A 22,514-nucleotide genomic window follows, 5' to 3' on the forward strand; every position below is an offset into this window, starting at 1 on the left:
GCATCGTAGTAATTTCAGGGATTTTGTACACCCATAGATAGTCCCGTTAGAGCTTCACTCTGAGAATAACTCAAAATCACTACACACACAAATTCTTAGGAGAGAACTTTAGTCATATAGTGACTCTGAGGTTGGATTAAAAAGGGGCATCTCATATTACCACATGAAGTGGGGAAGGGGTGATTCTCCATAGAAAGAGTTAGGCTTCCCCTAAATAAAAAGGGAAAATAAAAGGTTTAGACAGGGCCGGGCGCGGTGACTCACGCCTGTAATCCCAGCACTTTGGGAGGCCGAGGTGGGTGGATCACGAGGTCAGGAGATCGAGACCATCCTGGCTAACATGGTGAAACTCCATCTCTACTAAAAATACAAAAAATTAGTCAGGCGTGGTATCGGGTGCCTGTAGTCCCAGCTACTCGGGAGGCTGAGGCAGGAGAATGGTGTGAACCCAGGAGGCGGAGCTTGCAGTGAGCCAAGATCAGGCCACTGCACTCCAGCCTGGGCAACACAGTGAGACTCTGTCTCAAAAAAAAAAAAAAAAAAAAAAAAAGGTTTAGACAAACAGATATTTCCCTTATGAACCAGTGCCCAAGTCTTCTAAGTCCAGTTTAAAATTCCTGGAGGCTTCATTTCTGCCCCCAATAGGAAGTGGCCTTTTAAATACTTGCCAGGGAGACTGCTTTAATCTGAATGTTCAGAGAAGCAGAGTTCAAGATTCAGGTAAAAGTACAAGGATTTCATTAGGGGAAAATACCTAAGAGAGAAAAAAAATGCCTGGGAGGGGACAAGGAAAGTCTAGAAGAGCTACCAGTGAAATGCACATCTGACCTGGTGATAGGGAGAGAGAACACAGATGCTGAGCAGAAGCATCTAGGCTGCCACGCATTCTAGGGGAGGTTCAGGGAGACCATCAGGGAATCCTCCAGTCCACATTCATCCCAGGACAAGCCAGCCTAATATTCCTGGCAGGTCCACTCATTGGCTGGGAGCAGCCTTAGAGAGACATGACACCAGCACAAACAGAGAGATGTGTTTCAGAGTACATGTGGGTATCTTTGGTCACTTACACTTTCTATAGTTGGAGTTCTGTGAGGAGCATTATTATGGCAATCACAGGTGCCTTGGGACATTGATAGGTCTTCTGTCTCTAAAACTCTCAATGATTTATTAAGTAATTGGTCTACAGTGAGGTCCAAATATGTACCACTGTCAGATGCTGATGGGGTAAATTTGGATATACATTATTACAACAGACTTGACTCTGAGGGTCTCTGTCTCATCAGTTTGCTCCAAGTTCTGACCTGAAGTTTCCCAGCTGGACTTAAATCTTGAAATATCATAGCCACAAATTCAATAACCGTAAAAATCACCAAACGTCAGGGTCCAAGAACAAACCTATGTCATCTGAGAGTACCATATTCTACTCCAGTTTCTCCAGTTCCTCTATGTCTTGACTAGAGCAAAGAAGCATCTGAAAACACAGAAGTGGCTGAAGTTCATATATTTCACTCTTAGAATTTTTGAGAAAATTAGACAAACTGACCTTGGTTGGGAGGTTCAACTCTCTAGGGGAATAATCATAATATAATAATAGAAAATTATTATTATATATAATATATACATATTAATATCACATTCCCTTCTAAGCAGTTTAAATTTATTTTTACTCCTATAATTTTCACAATACTATGATGTAGAACTATTATAATCTCCATGTATATATGTGGAAACTCAGGCACATAGAAGTTAAGCAACTTGCCCAAGATTCCACAGGGTAAGTGCTAGAGTCAGATTTGTATCCTGTCTTCAGAATCATGCTCTTAGCCACTCTGCTATAGCTCTGCTGTATGTCCTCTGGCAGTGCTATTTTGTTAGTAATATAGGATAATACAGTCTCGACAAAAACTGTGTTGATCGTCAGCTCTGAGCATGTCATGGATTCCACATCTGAGTCACAGAAAGAATAACATTAGGCTCACATTTTATGGATTCATCCAAGTACCATAATTTCATAATTAGCAATATGATCATGCTAAAAAAACAGAGCTTCTCAAACTGTAGGTTAATTCCCATTATTGGATCATGACCACTAATGTTGTGTGTGTGTGTCTGTGTATGTATCTGTGTGTGTGTTTGTGTGTGTGTGCTGGATTCAGAAATAATTTATTAACTGAAGGTTGCAGTTTAAAGAAAAACAAAACAAATTTAAAGTCTTTGTTCAAGCAGCCACCAAATCTTTCCACTATGAAATGTTAACATTTTGGCCTGTCCATGGGTCATTAGCAATAACCATTGACACTGGGTGATCAACACATTTTAAGCAGGGAAGCTGGGAGTTTGTTCTGACCTAGACAGATTACACTTAGTCCTGAGGCTGCCATTTAGCCTGTCTACAAGAACTTGGTAATAAGGTAGGACAATTAACCCTTGGGAAATCACAAGAGGATTAACATCATCGGTTATTTAATCAGCCACCTTCTCCACCAAGACAACCGAAAGAGCATTCATCCTCGCTAAACTACTTGACACTGGAAAAGGCAGCTGAAAGTACCAAGGTTTCAGCTAGTTCCCACTCTTTTATTTAATATTCCTTTTTCTGCCTGCTTAGTGCACTAGCCTGACATTTTTCTTTGTTCTTATGGGCATATATCTAGCTTCCACCCACAGATCTCTTGCATGGCAAGAACGGTACAGACTCTGAACATTATTCTTCACCCACAGATGTCAAAAATGCATGAGCATGCAGTGCGTGCTGGGATGTGGGTGGTGAAGAAGGAATGAGCCAAGGCAGTCATAGAAATATCAATTTCTTTGGTGCAATTATACATGGCCTCAATACGCCCAAGGAACCATAATCATAAGAAGTGCTTCTTAGTGTCAGCTACATTTGACTGCACACCCCCTGTGGCCAGAGCTCCACGTTGGGTGTGTTGACAAGTATGGCCCTCACACTCTAGGAACTTGCAATTCAGAGAACAGACAAGGCAAACAGGCGTGATTTAAATAGAGCACTTCATACTGCAAGAGAAAGAGAAAAAATTTTCAAAAAATTTTCCAAGTACAAATTGTACTTTATTGCAAATTCACAAGAACACATGTTTTCAACTTATACAATACTTAATTATTTATATGTCCTTTAAACTTATTGACAGCTATGGATTTTGAATAGTAGATTTTTACTTATAAATTTTGCTTCAGTCTTTCTGATTGAAGATGGCAAATGCTAACTAAACAAACAAATAACAACAATATATTTTTTATTTATATTTCCCTTGGGAAAAAAAAGAGCATGGAAACTAGTGAAAAAAAAAAAAAACAGCCAAGCAGCAGTTACTCTAGAAAAGGCACATAATAAAACCAGCTGCTGAACTTTAGGGATGAAAATGAAGGAGTCTTCTTTGATTTTTCCTCAATTCTTCTAACCAAAGCCTCAACTGCAATTTTTTCCTCTTCAATTGCTGATAAATATTATAAAATCTGAAGTCCTGTGCAGTTATGATCATTTTAACTATGTGCGATAGAAAAAAGAAATCACCATCACCCAAAGTTATAATATCTGAAATTTGAAAAATGCTTTTGCATAGATTTACATCCCACAGGAATCTTATGCAGTAGGTTGTACAGGCTGTAACTTATGCTAAAAAACTTACTGAAGTTTTCTTGGCGAGTTCCTGAAGATGTAAAACTGATACTCAGGCTTTTTGATTCTAAATTTAATTACCTTTCCAGAAGGAATGGATGAACTTACGGTTGAGTGTTATGATTGCATTTAACCTACTATTCGACAATAAATAGTTTTCACAGATCTTCAGAGAGGCAAACTGTTTGAATCTGCAAATAAATCCCGTATGAAGACTTAATACCATAGTCTGATTCTGCATTTGTAATTTTCATACAGGTAGCATTTTACAACCAGATGCCTCACCGTCTAAAGCTGGTACAGTATCCTCAATACCAGTTACAATTCCAGAAAACACCTCACAGTCTCAAGGTATGATATCTGTGTGTCTGAGTGGAAATCTGCTCTACCTGACCTTCTTTTTCACCAAGGAAACACTACCAATCTTGACTCACAAAACAGAGCTCCTTCAGAATGAGACTGAATCTTTTGCACTTGCAACATCATATCTACAAATCATGGCTGCTTCCTTAAATGAGGGTGGAGGGAGGACTGCAAGGATTGGCACACATTAACCAAAAGTGACTTTTTTTTTTTCTTTCTTAAAGTAATAGGCACTGAGGGTGGAAAAAATGCAAGCACTTCAGCAAGCAGCCGGTCTTATTCCAGTGAGTAATAGCAATATCTTCATTAATGGCAGTAGATATACAGAATGTTTGCATATGACCAGTAAAGGGGAGGAATCAGATTATGGGCAGCCTTTTGTCAACTTTATTGAGCCTGCAATCCCATTACAATACTATCTAACTGCTGCCTGCTCTGAAAATTTCCCACAGGTGAGTCGGGTCTTAATGACAAAAAAAAAAAAAAAAAGAAGGAAGGAAAGAAAGAGAAGAAAAAAAGAAAGAGAGAGAGAGAGAGAGAGAGAGAAAGAAAGAAAGAAAGAAAGAAAGAAAGAGAGAGAGAGAAAGAAAGGAAGGAAGGAAGGAAGGAAGGAAGGAAGGAAGGAAGGAAGGAAGGAAGGAAGGAAGGAAGGAAGGAAGGAGAAGAGAAGAGAAAAAAAGCACACTTTGGCAATTTTTTTTCTTAGCTTAGTGTTTAGCAATTACAATCAAGGGCCAAGGATGACTCGATGGCACTAGTTTCAGATAAGCCAAAATGCACAGGTAGATGTCCCTGTAAAAGTGAATTATTTCCAAATTATCAGGTTGTATACCCTGAATATATTTCATTTTTGTCAAGTAAATAATTAAAACAGAAAATAAATTATATCAAAAAACAGATTGTTTGCCTTCATAGAATATTAAAAACGGCCTTTAAAAATGTTCCATTTTAACTAAAACCTATATATGTTATATAACGTTTATGTGTGTGCTAAGACTGAATACAGAATATTAAATAATTTCCTTAGTAATTAAGAATAAAAAGACTATATTCAAAGCTGTTACTATAAAAGGTTCTATTAAGTTTAGGTAAACCCATTCCATTAAATAAGTCATCATAGAAATTACTGACTTGCTGATTCACGGCATCTTCACTTTGGGAGGCAATAATGATTTCACCTAAGATCTATTATGAAATCAGCAGAACTTACTTAAAACAAATATTTAACTCTGACAATGGAAGTGTGAACCATCCTACAGGTGAATTGGAGAATAATTCCCACCCCTGATAAATATATAAGGAGTATGTATGCAAGCAAATATGCTAAACTAATAGTCATCTTAATTTCCTTTAGTTGTGTGCCTATGACAGCTCTCTTGCTTTTATCACTGTACTTTTCATCTTAGAAATAACCATCAGGAAGGAAGGAAGGAAGGAAGGAAGGAAGGAAGGAAGGAAGGAAGGAAGGAAGGAAGGAAGGAAGGAAGGAAGGAAGGAAGGAAGGAAGGAAGGAAGGAAGGAAATACAAATATGAAAAACTCACCCCAAGTTACTGCCGCAACATCACTCCCCCAAACAGACACACATACACCTATCTTTCTTGAATCATGTTCATTTTTAAGAATCATCTTCACTGTGATATCTACTTACAATATTTTATGCCTTTTCTAGTTTTTAGATATTATTATAGAAAGAAATGTGTGAGTGTTTTTAGAAAGCCAGCATTAGGACGAGAGCAATCCCAATTGGGTTATATATATTTTCCCAGTAAGTTCATTATAAAGTACTAAAAAATGTAATGAGTGAATGTGGATTTAATTATAATCTAGAGTACAACTTCTGCTTCTCCAGTCTTCCATCTCCCCACTTCTTCAGTCTCCAGGAAGATGGGGCACTCTCTCTTAAGGTTGGAATTTTGTTTCAGAAAGGTTACAAGACTGACATCAAGTGGTTATGTCAAAAATGACAACTAGAGGAAACCCCATGAATCAGAGAAATCTTTGCCTAAAATATAATGTTTTTAATAGAATGATGTTTAAAGAAGAAAGGAAATACTCATGCTTTTGCTCAGTTACTAAACTATCGCTGTGAAATTCAGTAGCCACTCTAATTGACAACGTCTCCAATTCTTTTTAGGTATTATTTTGCCGGTGGTTATTGCTTTGATTGTAATAACACTTTCAGTATTTGTTCTGGTGGGTTTGTACCGAATGTGCTGGAAGGCAGACCCGGGTAGGTAACTGTGTTTGTTCTTATTTTCCTGAAAGAAGAATGAATATATGCTCAGTTTAAACTTGATTTTAAATTCTTAAAGGGAGAGAAGAGTTATAGAAAGAAATGAAATGTCGTATTTCCTGATCATAGAAACAAAGGACGAAGGGCACAGCCACCCACTGAATGCTAGTGAATTGCAGGGTGGGAATAAAATACTATTAGTAGATATTATCAAATGTGAGAAAATTCTTTTTAATGAAATAGCCCAAATTTTGTGGGTGGTCAGGGGAATATGGTAGTAAAGAGGGCATAAAAATGACAACTTGTCTATGGTAAAGATTAACTCCATTTCTGTGTAACAGAAAATAAAGACAGGGATTGCTAAGAATTCAGCTCAGGGGCCCATAATCTCAAAAAATGTTCTGTGACTAATTGCTCTCCTCGGAGACACACCCAACGAAAGTATCTTCCATGACCATGTTATATTTTTTATCCTTTTTAAAAATAAACTTTCTGTTTTAGAATAGACTTAGAGTTACAGGAAAGTTGCAAAGATAGTACAGGGAGTCACCACACCTAGTTTCCCCTATTCGCTTATTAAGATCTGATGGTATGTTTGTCACAATTAGTGAACTAATATTGATAAATTATTGTTAACTAAATTCTGATTTATTCTAGTCTTTACTCAGTCTTTTTTTCTGTTCCGGGAACTTTGACTCTTCTTTACTCAACCTTCATCTAAATACTCCTTCAACTCCCACGGCTCAGCTGTCATGTTACCTTAATTCCAAACTATCTCTCCATTTCACAGCCCAGCCCCGGTCATATAATGTAGTATCACGTAACCATGCCCTCATCCATACTATCCCTTCTGGAATATCCAGCCCACCTCTTACCTTTCATAACACACCGAATCTCCAACTTACCCATTAGGACTCAACTCAAACACAAATTTACTGTATCTTTTTATAACATACCACTTCTTCAAGCAGAATGAATTCTACCTTTAATTGTAATACTACATATTTGGATTATATCATTTATCATACCATAGAATAGTTACTTATTTCTCCATGTGCCTACCTCTCTTGAAAATCAGGCAACCCCTCCAAGTCACAAATCACATATTGTTCACATTGCATGGTACCTAAAGCAGGCCCTTACTATATGCTTATTGAGTTACATTTTTAAATATACAGTAAATAGAATTCTCTTTCCCCACTTTAATTCTAAATATGTCACTAAAAAACTCTACCTAAGTCTCATAAACTGTTAAAAGGTAAAAAGCAATTATTTTAAAAAGGAATATAAGCTGCATTATTCTTTGTTTACCTCATGGACAATGTGCCCCCCAGGACACTAATGAATGTTATCCCTAAAGCCACCTACTGACCGTGCATTGCATGGACAGTTGTAGTATGATCGTGACAGTACCAGGAGAAACTAGGAGACCAAAACAGCAGAGTTCATTTTAGCTCTTGGTGAAAAGTAAAAACAAATCAATGCCTTTTCCTTTGGGAATCAGTGAATAAACTTCTTAAAGTCTGAAACATGTCTCCTTGTTCAGTTTTCAGAGGGGAAACAGCATTTTTATAAGTCAGTTTAATTTCCCTAAGTTTCTGAACTACCTACCAATCCTATCTATTACTGGAAATCGGCTATCCAAATTGAAGCCTGTGAGTGTTGAGTATATAGGATAGGTAAAAATTAATGTGCTAAATTTATTTGTAAAAAAAAAATGCTATACTAAAAATTACTTTACATAGGAAGATTTAAGAATACAGTATTTGAAAAGTTGACATTTTCTATTAAAGAGGCTTCTGTGGATGTGTACAATTCCAACCACTATTGATAGCTATTCTGAAGACGTAAGTATTTTAAAGTCAAGTTTGGCAATTGTACAAGTAGCCAAATCGTTTTGGTTATTGTTAACTTTGTTTCTGAGACAGAATTTACAGCACTGTTATCATTAAATTAGCACCATTAAATATCTGCAGTTAATCACTCTTCAAGTATGTGGGAGAGACTTTATCTAGTTCGAGAAATTAGTAAACCCATTCTGCTCTGTGGAAGACAACATGAATCAGAGATTTCAATATGAAATTAAGCTTACCTGGACAAGGTTGACAGTGGACTGAGCTTTAACCAAATAAGAATGGTATATATGCAGAAAATAGTCTATTGGCTTGCATCTATCTGCTAATGAGAATATTGCTATAGTTTCCTAGGGAAAAAATATTAAAACAGGCATATAAAAATGTCAATACATTTTGCTGGAGAGAATGCGGAGAAAAGGGAAACCTCGTACACTGTGGGTGGAAATGTAAATTAGTACAACCACCATGGAGAACAGCTTGGAGGTTCCTCAAAAAAACTAAAAATATAGCTACTATATGATCCGGCAATCCCACTGCTGGGTATATATGCCTAACACAGGAAATCAGTATATCAAAGAAATACCTGCATTCCCACATTTGTTGCAGCACTGTTCACAATAGCCAAGATTTGGAAGCAACCTAAGTGTCCATCAACAGATGAAGAGATAATGAAAATGTGGTGCTTATACACAATAATGTCCATTCAGTCATGAAAAAGAATGAGATCCTGTCATTTGCAACAGCATGGATGGAACTGGAAGTAATCATGTTAAGTGAAATAAGTCAGGCACAGAAAGACAAACTTGCCATGTTTTTATTTCTGGAAGCTAAAAAATCAAAACAATTGAACGCATGGAGTGAGAGAGTAGAATAATGGCTACCAGAAGCTGGGAAGGGTAGTGGAGGGGAAGTGGAGATGGTTAATGGGTACAAAAATATATGAAGTATGGATAAAACCTAGTATTTGACAGCACAATAGGGCAACTATAGTCAATAATAAACGTAATGGTACACTTTGAAATAAATCAATGAATATAATTGGACTGTTTGTAATGCAAAGGATACTTGAGGGGATGAATACACCACTGCCATGATGTGATTCTTATGCATTGCATGCCTATATCAAAATCTCTCTTATACGCCATGAATATCTGCACCTACTATGTACTCACAAAAATTATAAATTAAAAAAATCAACTCATTTTAAAACAGGGCTATTAGCATCACAGTTGATACTGTATTTGACACATAGGAATCAAAAAAATGCTGTTAAATCCTTACTGATGGAGCAAAGATGAGGTTAAGTCTAATTGGTCAGCAGCATATGGTGCCATGGGTTAAATCCTAGGGATTAAGAGTTATGATTGGATATCTTAACCAAGATGACAGAAATAGAAGCAGCCAAAATATTAGTGGAAGTTAAGGTCTTTATAAAACAAGGATAGTCAAGGCCAGGAGAATTACATTCAAAGGGCATATTCAATGACAACATTTAGATTAAATATGAAAGGAAATCTAAGAAACAGAAGCTGAGTAGCAATGGAATAAAACCAGAGCAAAGGAGCACAACAAGGGAAACCTTATCCAATCACATTAAACAGTTGGCCTGATTGGCCATAGATTAATGCAAGATTTGATCACTAACATTCACTCCAGAGAGGCCACGTCCTTATGCAGAATGAATCATTCTGAGTTCTCACTCTAAACCCCAGGTGTTTTCTACCAGACAGTTGTGAAGCAGCCTGGCAAAGAGTACAAAAGATTAGTTGCAGCTAGTAGCCTCTGTGATATTTTGCAGGGCTCTTTTGAGAGGCTGAATCAGTGGGTTTAAGATACAATTAGATATAGTATCTACATTGTAGCTCACCACAAACAGTGATTTGTGTCCCAGAAAAGAACAATGTATAAAAGAAAGTCAAAACTTCAATTCTCTGGCATAAAATCTTCAATACTTTTAATAGAATTTTTTCAGAGATACTGAAATAAACAGACATTTTCTGTTGTCCATGGGATATGCAATAATGAACAGTAATTTCACATAGTGATATGAAACTACAAGATCAAGATTAGTCCAGAACTAAATGTAGTGGGGTTGACCTAATTAGGACTATCCCACGAATGCCAGGATAAATATTAACCATACCTGAGGAAATGGCTTGGCAAAGGGAAAATTAAAATATTTTAAAACGGCTTAGAAACATCTCTGTATAGAAAAGAGTGGACAGCAGGTAAGGGGGTTACAGGGGCTCAGATTTTTGGTAGCCAACTTCTTTGCAACTCTAATTTAAACAACTCCCTCTTCTTCTAGGCACACCAGAAAATGGAAATGATCAGTAAGTAAGCCCATATCATCTTTTGTTTAGATCCTACCATTTACATGTGAAAATTATTGTTAACTCTACTTATACTTTTTTGGATTATTTTCTAAAGTGTAGAAGCACTACATATTGGCTTTGACTATTTGTCAGAACTCTCTCCATTTAACAGAGAAATTCCAAATATAAGATCATGTTTAATCTTGGAGTGGTAAAATGGGAAATAAAAAGATGAAATGGAAAAAGTAGAAGAAGGAACAGAATTATGAGGCAAAATATCATAGAAAAATTCCCTAGAGTTTTTAGATAGTTTTCCCAGTGACAATTTTTAATGTTTATCACAGAGAAAATTGTGCTTCTACCTTGAGCCAGTTCTCAGTGCCTTTAAGGTAGATGGCTATTCTACTTTGACTTGATTAAAATAAAGCAGATTTTACCAATCCAAGCAACTGTAACAACCAAGGTGCTGCAAAGAGACATGATGAACTGTTTTTCATGTCAAAACAAACCTTGTTTTCCTTGTTGACGTGAGTTTGCGGTCTACCTTTATACACGTGTTTTTATATTTCATAAGGTTGTAAACTTTAGAAATAATGCTACATTACTATTCATATGACTTAGAGACTCCTGAGATGTCCAAAGGAAATAATTAGAGTTTGAAACTCTTTCGGATAGGTGAGAACTCTTGATTAAAATAGACAGTTCAGATACCGTACTACAGTATCTCAGGACTTCATGAAAAGGATTATCTCCAGAATTCAGCATAAGCCCAAAAGGTTTGTAAACATTTATATGTCTTCCTCTCCATAATTCAGAATTGGAGACATGTGCAATATGGACCTTGTGCCAAGTGTTTCACACAACTCATACTAATTTTTAATTTATCTGACAATCACCACTATAAGAGAGTGGCAGGGATTTACTGGCTTGATTGCAGAAAAAGTAAAAATTGCTAAAAAGTATATGTGTATTTGTACGTGAAAAGACAAAGTTCTTGCCATGGAAAGATATATGTATGTGTGTGTGTATATATACATATGTACATACGTATATATACGCATATGTATCTTCATACACATGTACATGTATATGTATATACATACGCATATATATATGCATATGTATCTTCATCATTCTGTTTGTGTCACAGTACTTTCACAAACATTCAATGCTGATTACTGTGGTGCTAATTTAATGTTTTCTGTTTCAAATAGACCTCAGTCTGATAAAGAGAGCGTGAAGCTTCTTACTGTTAAGACAATTTCTCATGAGTCTGGTAAGTTTCCAGACAATCGATTAGATGAAAATTAGTTATTTTAGAATCTAACTATAACCTTGGATTTTGTTCATGTGAAACATAAACAAAAAGCCTAACTTCTTTAGAAATAGCCAATGACTGTCAATAAATGTAAAATTCTCCCATGAAGGAAAGAAAAATCTTACCATTTTGATAAGATTATTGGACTATGTGGCCTTTAGAGGTTGCTTTCTATATATGTGTGGATGTGTAGATGGCTGGAGGCATTTCCTATTCTGCAGGAAGGGCAGAAAGATCACAAAATTTGTTCACAAGTTTTTAAATTATTGCTGTTGTTTTGTTTCATTTTGGTACTGGCTATGTAGAGTCGCATGTGGTCAAGAGGACAAAAAAACTGGTCATCAGTTAAAATGTAAATCAGGTTTTATATCATTTATATAAATTTAATCATGCCTCTCCAAAAAGGTAAAATATAATATTCTATTGATGTAATGTGAATGTTTCCAGTTTCTTAGGTATATTCATTTGATTGGAATTGTAAAAGTCTTTCAAAATATAGGTATGATTTGTGTCAAGAACAATGAAAAAATGTGATGCTGGATAACTTTTCAAAATTAAAATCATAGATTTTTCTTTGTTTTGAGTAGATCAGACATTTAAACCATTGATATCACAAAACAGATCAATTAAAAGCAATTATTAGTTTTATAAAATAATCTAGCTGGGAGCTGTGGCTCATGCCTGTAATGCCAGCACTTTGGGAGGCTGAGGCGGGCAGATCACCTGAGGTCAGGAGTTTGAGACCAGCCTGGCCAACATGGTGAAACTCTGTCACTACTAAAAAATACAAAAATTATCTGGGTATGGTGGTGCATGCCTGTAATCTCAGCTACCTGGGGGACTGAGGCAGGAGAAATGCTGGCGCCCGGGAGGCAGAAGCTGCAGAGAGCCAAGATCCTGCCACGCACTCCAGCCTGGGTGACAGAGGAGCGAGACTTCATAAAAATAAATAAATAAATAAATAAATAAATAAATAAATAATAAAAAAAACTTGTGGGTCTAATTTAAATATCACGTTACATTAATACATTTACAATATCCAATTCTCCAATTGAATATTGGGGATAAGCTATATTATAAATATTGCTGGTGGCTCAAAATAATTTCGTAAAACAGAAGCTATAAATATTGTCCCAAATCAAGAGCAAGATATTACAGGCTGAAAGTGGTTTCCATTTCATGTATAAATTCAATGTAGAACAAACGGCAAGAGGCGAACAGAAGAGCTGAAGAGCAAGGACAGCTGAAGCCTGCGCCGGAATGCTAAAACCCCTCACATGAGCCATCTTCTTTCAGGAGAGAGCTCCTTTTTCCTTGCATCTCTTCCACTCTTTAATACACACATTTCCTTTATTCCCGTACTATCCTTTGTCTCAGGAGGAACCATCTGAAGGGTGCAAAGGAGCAGAATTTACTCATAAAGTGGTTAGAAGCCACTCACAGTTTCCTCCTGGCTATTCACCAGCCTTTACTCAGTAGCCAGGCCTATTCTACCAGGTCAGGGAAAAGGGCAAAAATAAAAAAGTGGTCAAGCAGGCTAAATGTGAACCAGTCCTGAGTAAGCACATGAGAGACCCTAAGCATGACTACACGATTTATCAAGAAAAGTCCTCAGAATCTGCCTGTGGCTTGCAAACAGGCATCACACATATTCCAAACACTCTGCAGTCATGTTGGCTCTCCAAGCGGTGAGTTAGGGTGCTAAACATACCTGGAAATGTTCTGTGTAGAAGCTCCCGGCTCTCTTTTTGAGGACGGCGCTGGGATCGGGACTACCTGCAGTTTTCTACCACCCATTTCCACCAAAGAAATGGGACAACTGACACTAGAATCATGACTTCCAGCAGGGGGAAAACCTCAGAGAACCTTGTGTTTCTTGGTTGCAAATGTAACAGCAGACTCTTCTTTAATGCCTGGGGAAAATTCTATGTAGGCTTTCTCCCACTCTCGCGGTGACTATAGCAGTAAGTGAAATAGACGGTGGCAGACTAGTTAAATCGACCCTTAGCCCAGCTAATTTCCTTTTCTTCAAACAAAGTCAGGTCACAGCTCTAAAAGGGAGATTTTATCATGGAAATAGTAACATATAGTCTTGAATACTTTTATTTCTGCCAACTTCAATTTAGAAATTATATTGCTTTTAGCAAAATAACCTCTCAAAGGGCAACCCAGATAACTACCATGGAAAATATTTGGTGATAGGGCAACACTGAAATTGGTGATTCAGAGTAGACTTCAGTAGTCCAGAATTTATTATCTAAAATACAATGCTATCCAAATGCTCCTTGTACTACCACAATTTTTATTGAAGTCTATCATTAACAGAACTTGGTGTCTCCCCAAACACTAGCAAACAAATTTCTTCCCACTGCATTTCAAAATGTATTCAAATATATTTTCTTTATAATACTATGCTCACTACACTCGAGAAGTTACATTACTAAAATTATTTTTACTTAAGTAACTTCTCTTACCTAATACTGATGTCTTTCCTAAAAAATAAGTCAAAAAAAAAAAAAACCTTAAATGACTAGGTTTGATATAAGTTCACAAACTTAGCTCAATTTTTCTACTGCTGCCTAGATAAAAATTTTTAGAAATTTTTAAAATACAGAAAAACATTGATAGAACAAATATCTGACTACCAACTACTCAGAATTGATGACTGTTACAATTTACTTTCTTGGGTTCAAGACCTAAGAAATATAATGTTAATTAATGAGCATAGAAGGGTAACACAATGAAATTTGAGCTTCAGTGGTCATAAAAATTATCTGAATCTGTCATTACTTCAGTGTAGAAACCCTGGACTTTTTTACCATGGTACAGACCAATAAACAATGTTTCCAAGGAAACAGCCCTCTGCAGCAACCCACCTTTAGGAAAAAAGCCAGTGGATGTCAAATCTTCTGGTTTTCTAGAAGCCTGAATGAGCCACAGTTAAAGTTCTTGTCATTTTCTCCTGGGAAGAGAGTTTTTTCACTCCAAATCTCTCTTTTTCAATTAGGTTATGGAGTAAGTAATGTGGTTGATGTTCATCCATCCATTCTCCCTGCTTCCTTTAAATATATTCTTTGTTGAATAAGGTCTTCTGCTGAAGTTGTAACTCATGCATGTTTAAATTTAGAACTCTCTTAAATGTAAAAGAGAAAGTTTACTAGGGTCTAACAAGAAGATGCTTTCAGGAAAAAAAAAAAAGAGTATCAAATGTTGCAGATCAAGGAGTCCTTTATAAGAACATATGAGCTACTCCTCAGCTTTAGTAAGGGATCTCGTCAGGTTAAAGGTCACCATGATTGACTAAAAAATGTATGTGTGACGTGTTTTAAATGTGACTCTTGTATCATCTCAGAAATCTAATACACATTATCTCACTTTTAATATGTCAGGTTATACAAATTATAAAGAAAAAATTTGGAATCAGAAATATATATGACTCTATGGAAGAAGAAAAACATTGTATCACTAAACTTAGCTTCAAAGCATCAGTTGACTTTGAACCATTTAGAGTAAGAAAAATCAGATCTGAATTTATTACAATACTCCTCTGCTTAGAAGACTCTGATAGGTAATAACCTAAGATTAAGTTCAAACACCTTAGCATGTCTGCAACACCTTCCATGATGTGCCTGCCTTCTCTAGCTCAGTTTTGACAACACTTGATATGCAATAACAATGCATATTTCTCAGACTTCATTTATTCCCTTCCCTGTCCCCTGACTGTCTCTGTCTTTCTGAACCCAGCTTTCTTGAAGGAGGAGTCTCTTGTTCTTCTTTGTCATGTGCACTTCCCCGTCTAATGGTAATTACATATGATTAATATGTCATTAGCAAACTAATTAATTAGTATGCTATGGCAATTATTCATTAAGTGCATAGTCATCATTTTTTGCTTATTTTTACAAATAAAAGTTCATCGAAAACAAAAAATGAACCACAGAGTAAAAATGAACAAAACATTCACAGATTTATAAAGCCGTATGTAGAATCATCTTCTGTCCTCAGCCCTTCAATATTTGTCTCATTCTCTGCATTTACACCAAATTTTCCTTGACTGTTTCAAGTGCAAATGGTCTTTTCCTCATCTTAAGATGTTGTTAATTTGGCAAATTAACATACTTTACTGCCTTATAATATTTTTTCATGGCTGAAACTACCATTTTAATATTTGACCAGATTATGAATAATGAAAAATAGAAAAAACAGAGAATAAAAGAGAATTTAAAACTACCCATGAAACAATCTTCATACAACCACTATTGGCATTTGATATATTTCCCTCTGGATGTTTTTATTTTCACTAGATATGTATGTGGGTTGTTTGATTTTACTATAAATATCATTATTCTTGTTACTGATATCATATTGTTATTAAATTTTTCCCAAAATTTCTAGTCTGTCGATTAGACAGACCTTGAGGAAGAATATTAAAAATTGTAAAGATTTTCAATGACTTGCTTTGCTTGACTTCTGGCAGACGCTAGAGGATGAATCAATATTTATTTTGTTTACTTCTCATTCCAGTACTTCATGGCCATGGGTTCCAAACAGGTGCTGCGTCGTTTGCAAAATGAACAATAGTTAGCAAAAGATTGCCTTGGAGCAGGGTCTGGGAGTGCTGCAGCACTATGCCCAACATTTCTCAGAGCATAGAACCGAAGGAGCTCTTGAAGAGGAGTCTTGAGTTTGTTCTCCTCAGAGGTCTCTGGCACTATTTGTTATTGCCATGTTGATACAAGTAACAGGTGACATCCTCAGAGTCCCCAGAGGACAGATTTCCTAACAACTGGCAAATAAAAGCTGGAGCAAAATGATGAAATTTATTCTAAAAGCTGGAGATTTTGACCTATATTGCTTTTATATTGTGTGACTGACGTTGATACTCAGTTCTACCTAAAGGATAGAAGTAATGCAAAATATGTTGGCAATGAATCCACTATCATGGAAAAAATACTTGGAGCCTCTCAACTTGCCATCATCCTAGGTTAATATTTCTGTGTATATCGGATGGTGGAATAGCACTGGGATTTTGAGTAATGGCACTTGCGCTGCTCTGTATATCACCCAAGTGTTCATTTGGCCTATAAATTCATTTTCACAAAACCCTCACTGAATTATTTAAACAGAAGGACCCTAGAATGTCTTCCTGATAAAATGGCACTTTAAATACATGATATGGGCTTGCTTAGGCAGAGCCAGGTCATGTAACAAGGAAACATCAATACTCATTCCCCAGGGTTTCTCTGATGTTATTATCTCCCAACTCACATCTCCCACACCCATTGCCCCCTGACCTATCCCACCCAGGACTTCATATTGCTACTTTGGAGTGAAAACAGATGATGGTTTGGCAAAGCTCATATATTTTGGTGACTAATTTCTAGACAATATCAAGAGGCAAACGGTGGCTCTAATGACATTCTTGCAGGAAAATTGAACTTTCCTTGAAAAATAGAAAAAAGCTAGGAAACTTTGTTTTCATCCTTACTCAGTCTCTGAGCTTATAGATCAAAACATATCTTCTGTTCTCAGGTGAGCACTCTGCACAAGGAAAAACCAAGAACTGACAGCTTGAGGAATTCTCCCCACACCTAGGCAATAATTATGTAAGTTTCCCTATTTCATTCACGGAGACAATCATTAATATCTGTTTTGTTAGCCTGGTGCAGTTTAGATTGTTTTTAAAGAATTTCAAAAGCTGAAAAGTTAATGGTTTGTGTCAGTGCAATTATCATTCATTATTTATTTGTCTAAAAACAAACTCTAACAAAAATTGCCAAAAAATGCATGACCTGGTGGTTGTAGACGATTTGTCCAATTCTCTTGCCTATCTAAGGAATGATACAATTAGTTCTTTCTGCCTGTTGCTAATGTTTCTTTGTAAATCCAGTCTGCCTACCTAGGTCAGTAAGCAGACACTAACTGTGGCACTTAGACAGACTTCTGTTGCTAACAAAGACTGGCAGGATCCAAGTGACAGTGCTTGCAAATTTGCAGTTTATTGCAAGAAAATGATAAAGCATAGAAACTGCATTACAGTAAAGGTGTGTATCACGGCCACAGTCTGGTTCAGGGAAATGGGTTCAGAGAAGCTAGATGAAGGGTCCAACTGCCCTCTCTCTATAAGGACCATACCAGAATACATTTTCTCTCTTCTCTCTGGGTCTAGAAACCATGGATGTGTGGAAAAAACACCTTCAAAAAGATGACCTAAAATTCAGTTTCAGCCAGGTTTCCTTTTACTCAGCTGGTTATGTAGACATAGTCTTGCTGTGTAACCAGCCAAGCGACAGAGCCCTCCAGATAGCGTGACAAAATCAGATACAAATGATCAATCTTACTACAATAATTGTGAATCAATAAAAAATGGAAATTTCTCAAAAGTATATTCCATGTCATGACCAGGAGTAAGCTCAAGGCAGGTACATTTCTTATTTTAGTAAAGAGCCCAGGTCAATGTTAAACCTGCCTTGGAATTAACTCTCCCAGTTGGTATGGGATTGCCTTTTACTTTCCCAGAACTGAGTAAGGAAATGCTCTTCTGACTTTTAACTTAATTGTTACAAGAAGTATCAATTAAGTGTTGTCACTTAGTTTTTGAGGTTTTATAAAACTTGTAGAAGAATCAACCCTTCGGCAACTAACAATAAAAAATAAAATAAAATAAATACATCTCCAGAATTGGCCTGATCACAATGGTAGTCACTCTAGGTAAAGTGTCCACGATGAGAAATATTGTATTCATGGCCTAGGTCTACTGCCTAACTACTAACCCTGTGCTGTTACAGACACTCAGAAATTTCTTGTAGAATAAATGGTACCTGCTGTGCTTGTCTGCCCAGTAGCAGAAGACAAAGACAGAGGAGTGCCATCCAAACACATGTGTCAGTATCAGGATTTTATCCCCCTCTAGCCAGTAATTAGGGATGGATTAGGAATCTTGGAATTTGTGCACTCTCAGCATGCTGCAGTGCCCTCTGGAAAAGAGGCAAGCCTGCCTCTCCCTGCCCTCCTGCTCTTCACCAGTCATGAGCCCCCAGCTTGGGCCTGCAATACAATCACCTTTTCCCAGCTGATTAGTCTAATAGGCAGTGGCTCTGAGTGGCAAGCCAAGGTCTCTGCCCCTGCTGTGACCAAGCTTGGGGGAGAGAAAAAATCCTAAGCTTGTCTCGGGCCTGCAGTGCACAGTCTGGGAGTGCTAAGCTGAGATCTACGACCAGCACTTGAGTGGGAGAGGATCACACACTCTCAGAGCACTGAGGGGGAGCATGGCTACAAATGTGAGGAAACACAGAGGGGCTGCATGGCTGGCTAAGAGTCTATCTACCAGCCATTATGTTTAAGCACTATCTGTTGAATTGCAAACCAAACTTCAACACCAAAATACTTTGGTAATATAGTCCTCTGCAAAACCAAGGACAAGAAATCAACTGCAAATAAAGACCCTGCACAAAGCCTCAGCCCTCTGAAAACATATAGGAATGAAACCGACTATACTCAAATTATGCTACAATTAAAGAAACATCACCCCACATAGTTGAGAAAGAACCCCCTCAAGAACTCCTGAAATTCTAAAAGCCAGATTGCTTCCTTACCTCCAAATGACTGAACTGGTTGCTCTGCAATGATTCTTAACTAGAAAAAAGATGGATGAAATTACAGAAATAGAATTCAGAATCTGGATGGCAATGAAGATCATTGAGAATCAGAAGACTGAAACCCATTCCAAGGAATCTAAGGAATTCAACAAAACCATATAAGGGATGAAAGATGAAATAGCCATTTTAAGAAAGAAAAAAATTAATCTGATAGAGCTGAAAAACTCACCACAAGAATTTCTTAACACATCAGAAGTATTAACAGCAGAATAGATCAAGTCAACGAAAGAATCTCAGAACTCAAAGACTAGTTCTTCACATTAACATAGTCAGATAAAAATAAAGAAAACAGAATTTTCAAAAATTAACAAATCTCCAGGAAACATGAGATTATGTAAAGAGGCAAAACTTATGACTCATTGGCATCCCTGAAAGACAAGGAGAGAAAGCAAGCAGTTTGGAAAACATATTTGAGGATATTGTCCATGAAAATGTCCCCAACTTAGCTAGAGAGGTTGATATTCAAATTCAGGAAATTCAGAGAACCCCTGCAAGATACTATATAAGACAACCATCCCCAAGACACATAGTCATCAGATGTTCCCAGGTCAATGTGAAAAGAAAAATATTAAAGGTAGCTAGGGAGAATGGGCAGGTCACCTGCAGAGGGAACCCCATCAATGGCTAACACTGGACCTTTCAGACAAAACTCTATAAGCTAGAAGAGACTGGGGGCCTAAATTCAGCATCCTTAAAGAGAAGAAATTCCAACAAAGAATTTCATATTCAGCCAAACTAGAGCACATAAACAAAGCAGAAATAAAATCCTTTTCAGACAAGCAAATACTAAGGGAATTCATTACCACCAGACCTACTTTTCAAGAGGTTCATAGGGAGTTCTGAATATGGAAAGAAAGGACCATTACTGGCTACTACAAAAACACACTAAAGTACATACAACATTGACGCTATAAAGCAAAATCACAATCATGTCTACATAAAACCAGGTAACAATAGAATGACAGGATAAAATCCACACATATTAATATTAACCTTGAATGTTAGTGGGCTAAACACTCCATTTAAAAGGCATCAAGTGGCAAATTGGATAAAGAAGTAAGACCCAAGTGTATGCTGTCTTTCAGAGACGCATCTCACATTCAAGGACACCTACAGTCTCAGAGTAAAGTGTTGGAGAAAGATTTATCAAGCAAATAGAAAACAAACAAACAAGAGCAGGGGTTGCTATTCTTATTTCAGACAAAAGAGACTTTAAACCAAAAATGATCAAAAAGGACAAAGAAAGGCAGTGATAAAGGGTTCAACTCAACAAAAAGACTTAACTATCCTAAATATATGCACCCAACACTAGGGCACCTAGATTTACAAAACAGTCTTTTAGTCTTACAAAGAGACTTAGGTAACCACACAATAATAGTAGATTTCAACACTCCACTGATGATATTGGAGAGATCATCAAGACAGATTACTAACAAAGATGTTTGGGACCTACATTTGACAATTGACAAAATAGAACTAACATGCATCTACAGAAAAGTCCACTCAACAAAAGCAGAATATAAATCCTTTTCATCCATGCATGACATATACTCTAAAATTGACTACATGTTCAGTCAGAAACTAATTCTCAATAATTTCAGAAAAGCCAAAATCATATCAACCACATTCTCAGACCACAGCACAATAAGAATAGAAATCAATACCAAGACGATTTTTAAAAACCCTGCAATTCAATGGAAATTAAACAATCTGCTCCTGAATGACTTTTCTGTAAACAATGAAATTAAAGCAGAAATCATGAAATTCTTTAAAATTAGTGAAAACAAAGATACAACATACCAAAATCTCTAGATACAGCTACAACAGTGTTAAGATGAAAATTAATAGCACTAAATGCCTATATCAAACAATTAGAAAGATCTCAAATTGACAATCTAACATCACACCTAGAGGAACTAAACAAATAACAAACTAATCCCACAGCTAGCAAAAGAAAAATAACCAAAATCAGAGATGAATTGAGTGAAATGGAGATGATAAAAACTATGCAAAAGATCAACAAAACCAAAAGTTTGCCTTTTGGAAGAATAAATAGGACTGATAGACTGTTAGCTAGACTTAAAAAGAAAAGAGAGAAGATCCAAATAAATGCTATCAGAAATGATAGTGGATATTACCACTAACCCCATAGAAATACAAAAAACAAACAAACAAAAAATCCAGAGACTATTACAAACATTTCTATGTACCTAAACCAGAAAACATAAAAGAAATAGGTAAGTTCCTGGAAAAACACAACCTCCCAAGATTGAACCAGTAATAAACTGAAAACCTGAACAGACCAATAACGCATTCCAAAATGGACTCAGTAATAAAAAAACCTACCAACCAGAAAAAGCCCTGGACAAGACAGATTCACAGCTGAATTCTACCAGGTGTGTAAGGAAGAGCTGGTACCAATCCTACTGAAACAATTCCAAAAAATTGAGAATAAACTCCTCCCTAACTCTTTCTATGTAGCTAATGTCACACTGATACCATGAAACCTGCAGAAATACAATGAATAAAGCAAACTTCCGGCCAATATCTCTGATGAACATAGATAAAAGTTCTCAACAAAATACTAGTAAAGTGAACACCAGAAGCATGTCATAAAGCTAATCCACCATGATCAAGAAAGCTTCATCCCTGAGATGCAAGGTTGAGTCAACATATACAAATCAATAAGTGCAATTCATTATGTAAACAGAACTCAAAACACAAATTCCATGTTCATCTTAATAAATGCAGACAGAAAAGGCTTGTGATAAAATTTAACAACTTTTCATGTTAAAAACCCTCAACAATCTAGGCGTTGAAGAAACATACCTCAAAATGATAAGATCCATCTATGACAAACCCACAGCCAACATCAGACTGAATGGGAAGAAGCATCTGGAAGTGTTCCCAGGAAAACTGTAACAAGACATGGATGCCCATTTCACCACTCATATTCATATGGCACTGGGAGTCATAGCCAGAGCAGTCAGGCAAGAGAAGAAATAAAAGGCATTCAAATAGGAAGAGAAGAAGTCAAACTATCTGTCTTCATAGATTATATGATTCTATACCTAGAAAACCCCATAGTCTTTTCCCAAGGGCTCCTAGCTCTGATAAACAACTTCAGCA

The 22,514-nt window shown here is 36.6% G+C and overlaps 1 protein-coding gene across 1 annotated transcript in view; it reads left to right on the forward strand.

Annotated features, from left to right (window-relative positions):
* Positions 1 to 22,514, forward strand: part of EMCN (endomucin) — a 121,619-nt gene that overhangs the window by 89,651 nt on the left and 9,454 nt on the right. Inside the window, exons 6-11 of the mRNA XM_003899014.5 lie at positions 3,899 to 3,991; positions 4,228 to 4,287; positions 6,140 to 6,235; positions 10,403 to 10,427; positions 11,624 to 11,685; positions 17,260 to 17,333. Of these exons, the coding sequence (XP_003899063.2) occupies positions 3,899 to 3,991; positions 4,228 to 4,287; positions 6,140 to 6,235; positions 10,403 to 10,427; positions 11,624 to 11,685; positions 17,260 to 17,294 (371 nt within the window). The 3' untranslated portion in view covers positions 17,295 to 17,333. The remainder of the gene's footprint in view (positions 1 to 3,898; positions 3,992 to 4,227; positions 4,288 to 6,139; positions 6,236 to 10,402; positions 10,428 to 11,623; positions 11,686 to 17,259; positions 17,334 to 22,514) is intronic.

The sequence above is a fragment of the Papio anubis genome, chromosome 3, assembly GCF_008728515.1.
Source record: "Papio anubis isolate 15944 chromosome 3, Panubis1.0, whole genome shotgun sequence".
Lineage (NCBI taxonomy): Eukaryota > Metazoa > Chordata > Mammalia > Primates > Cercopithecidae > Papio > Papio anubis.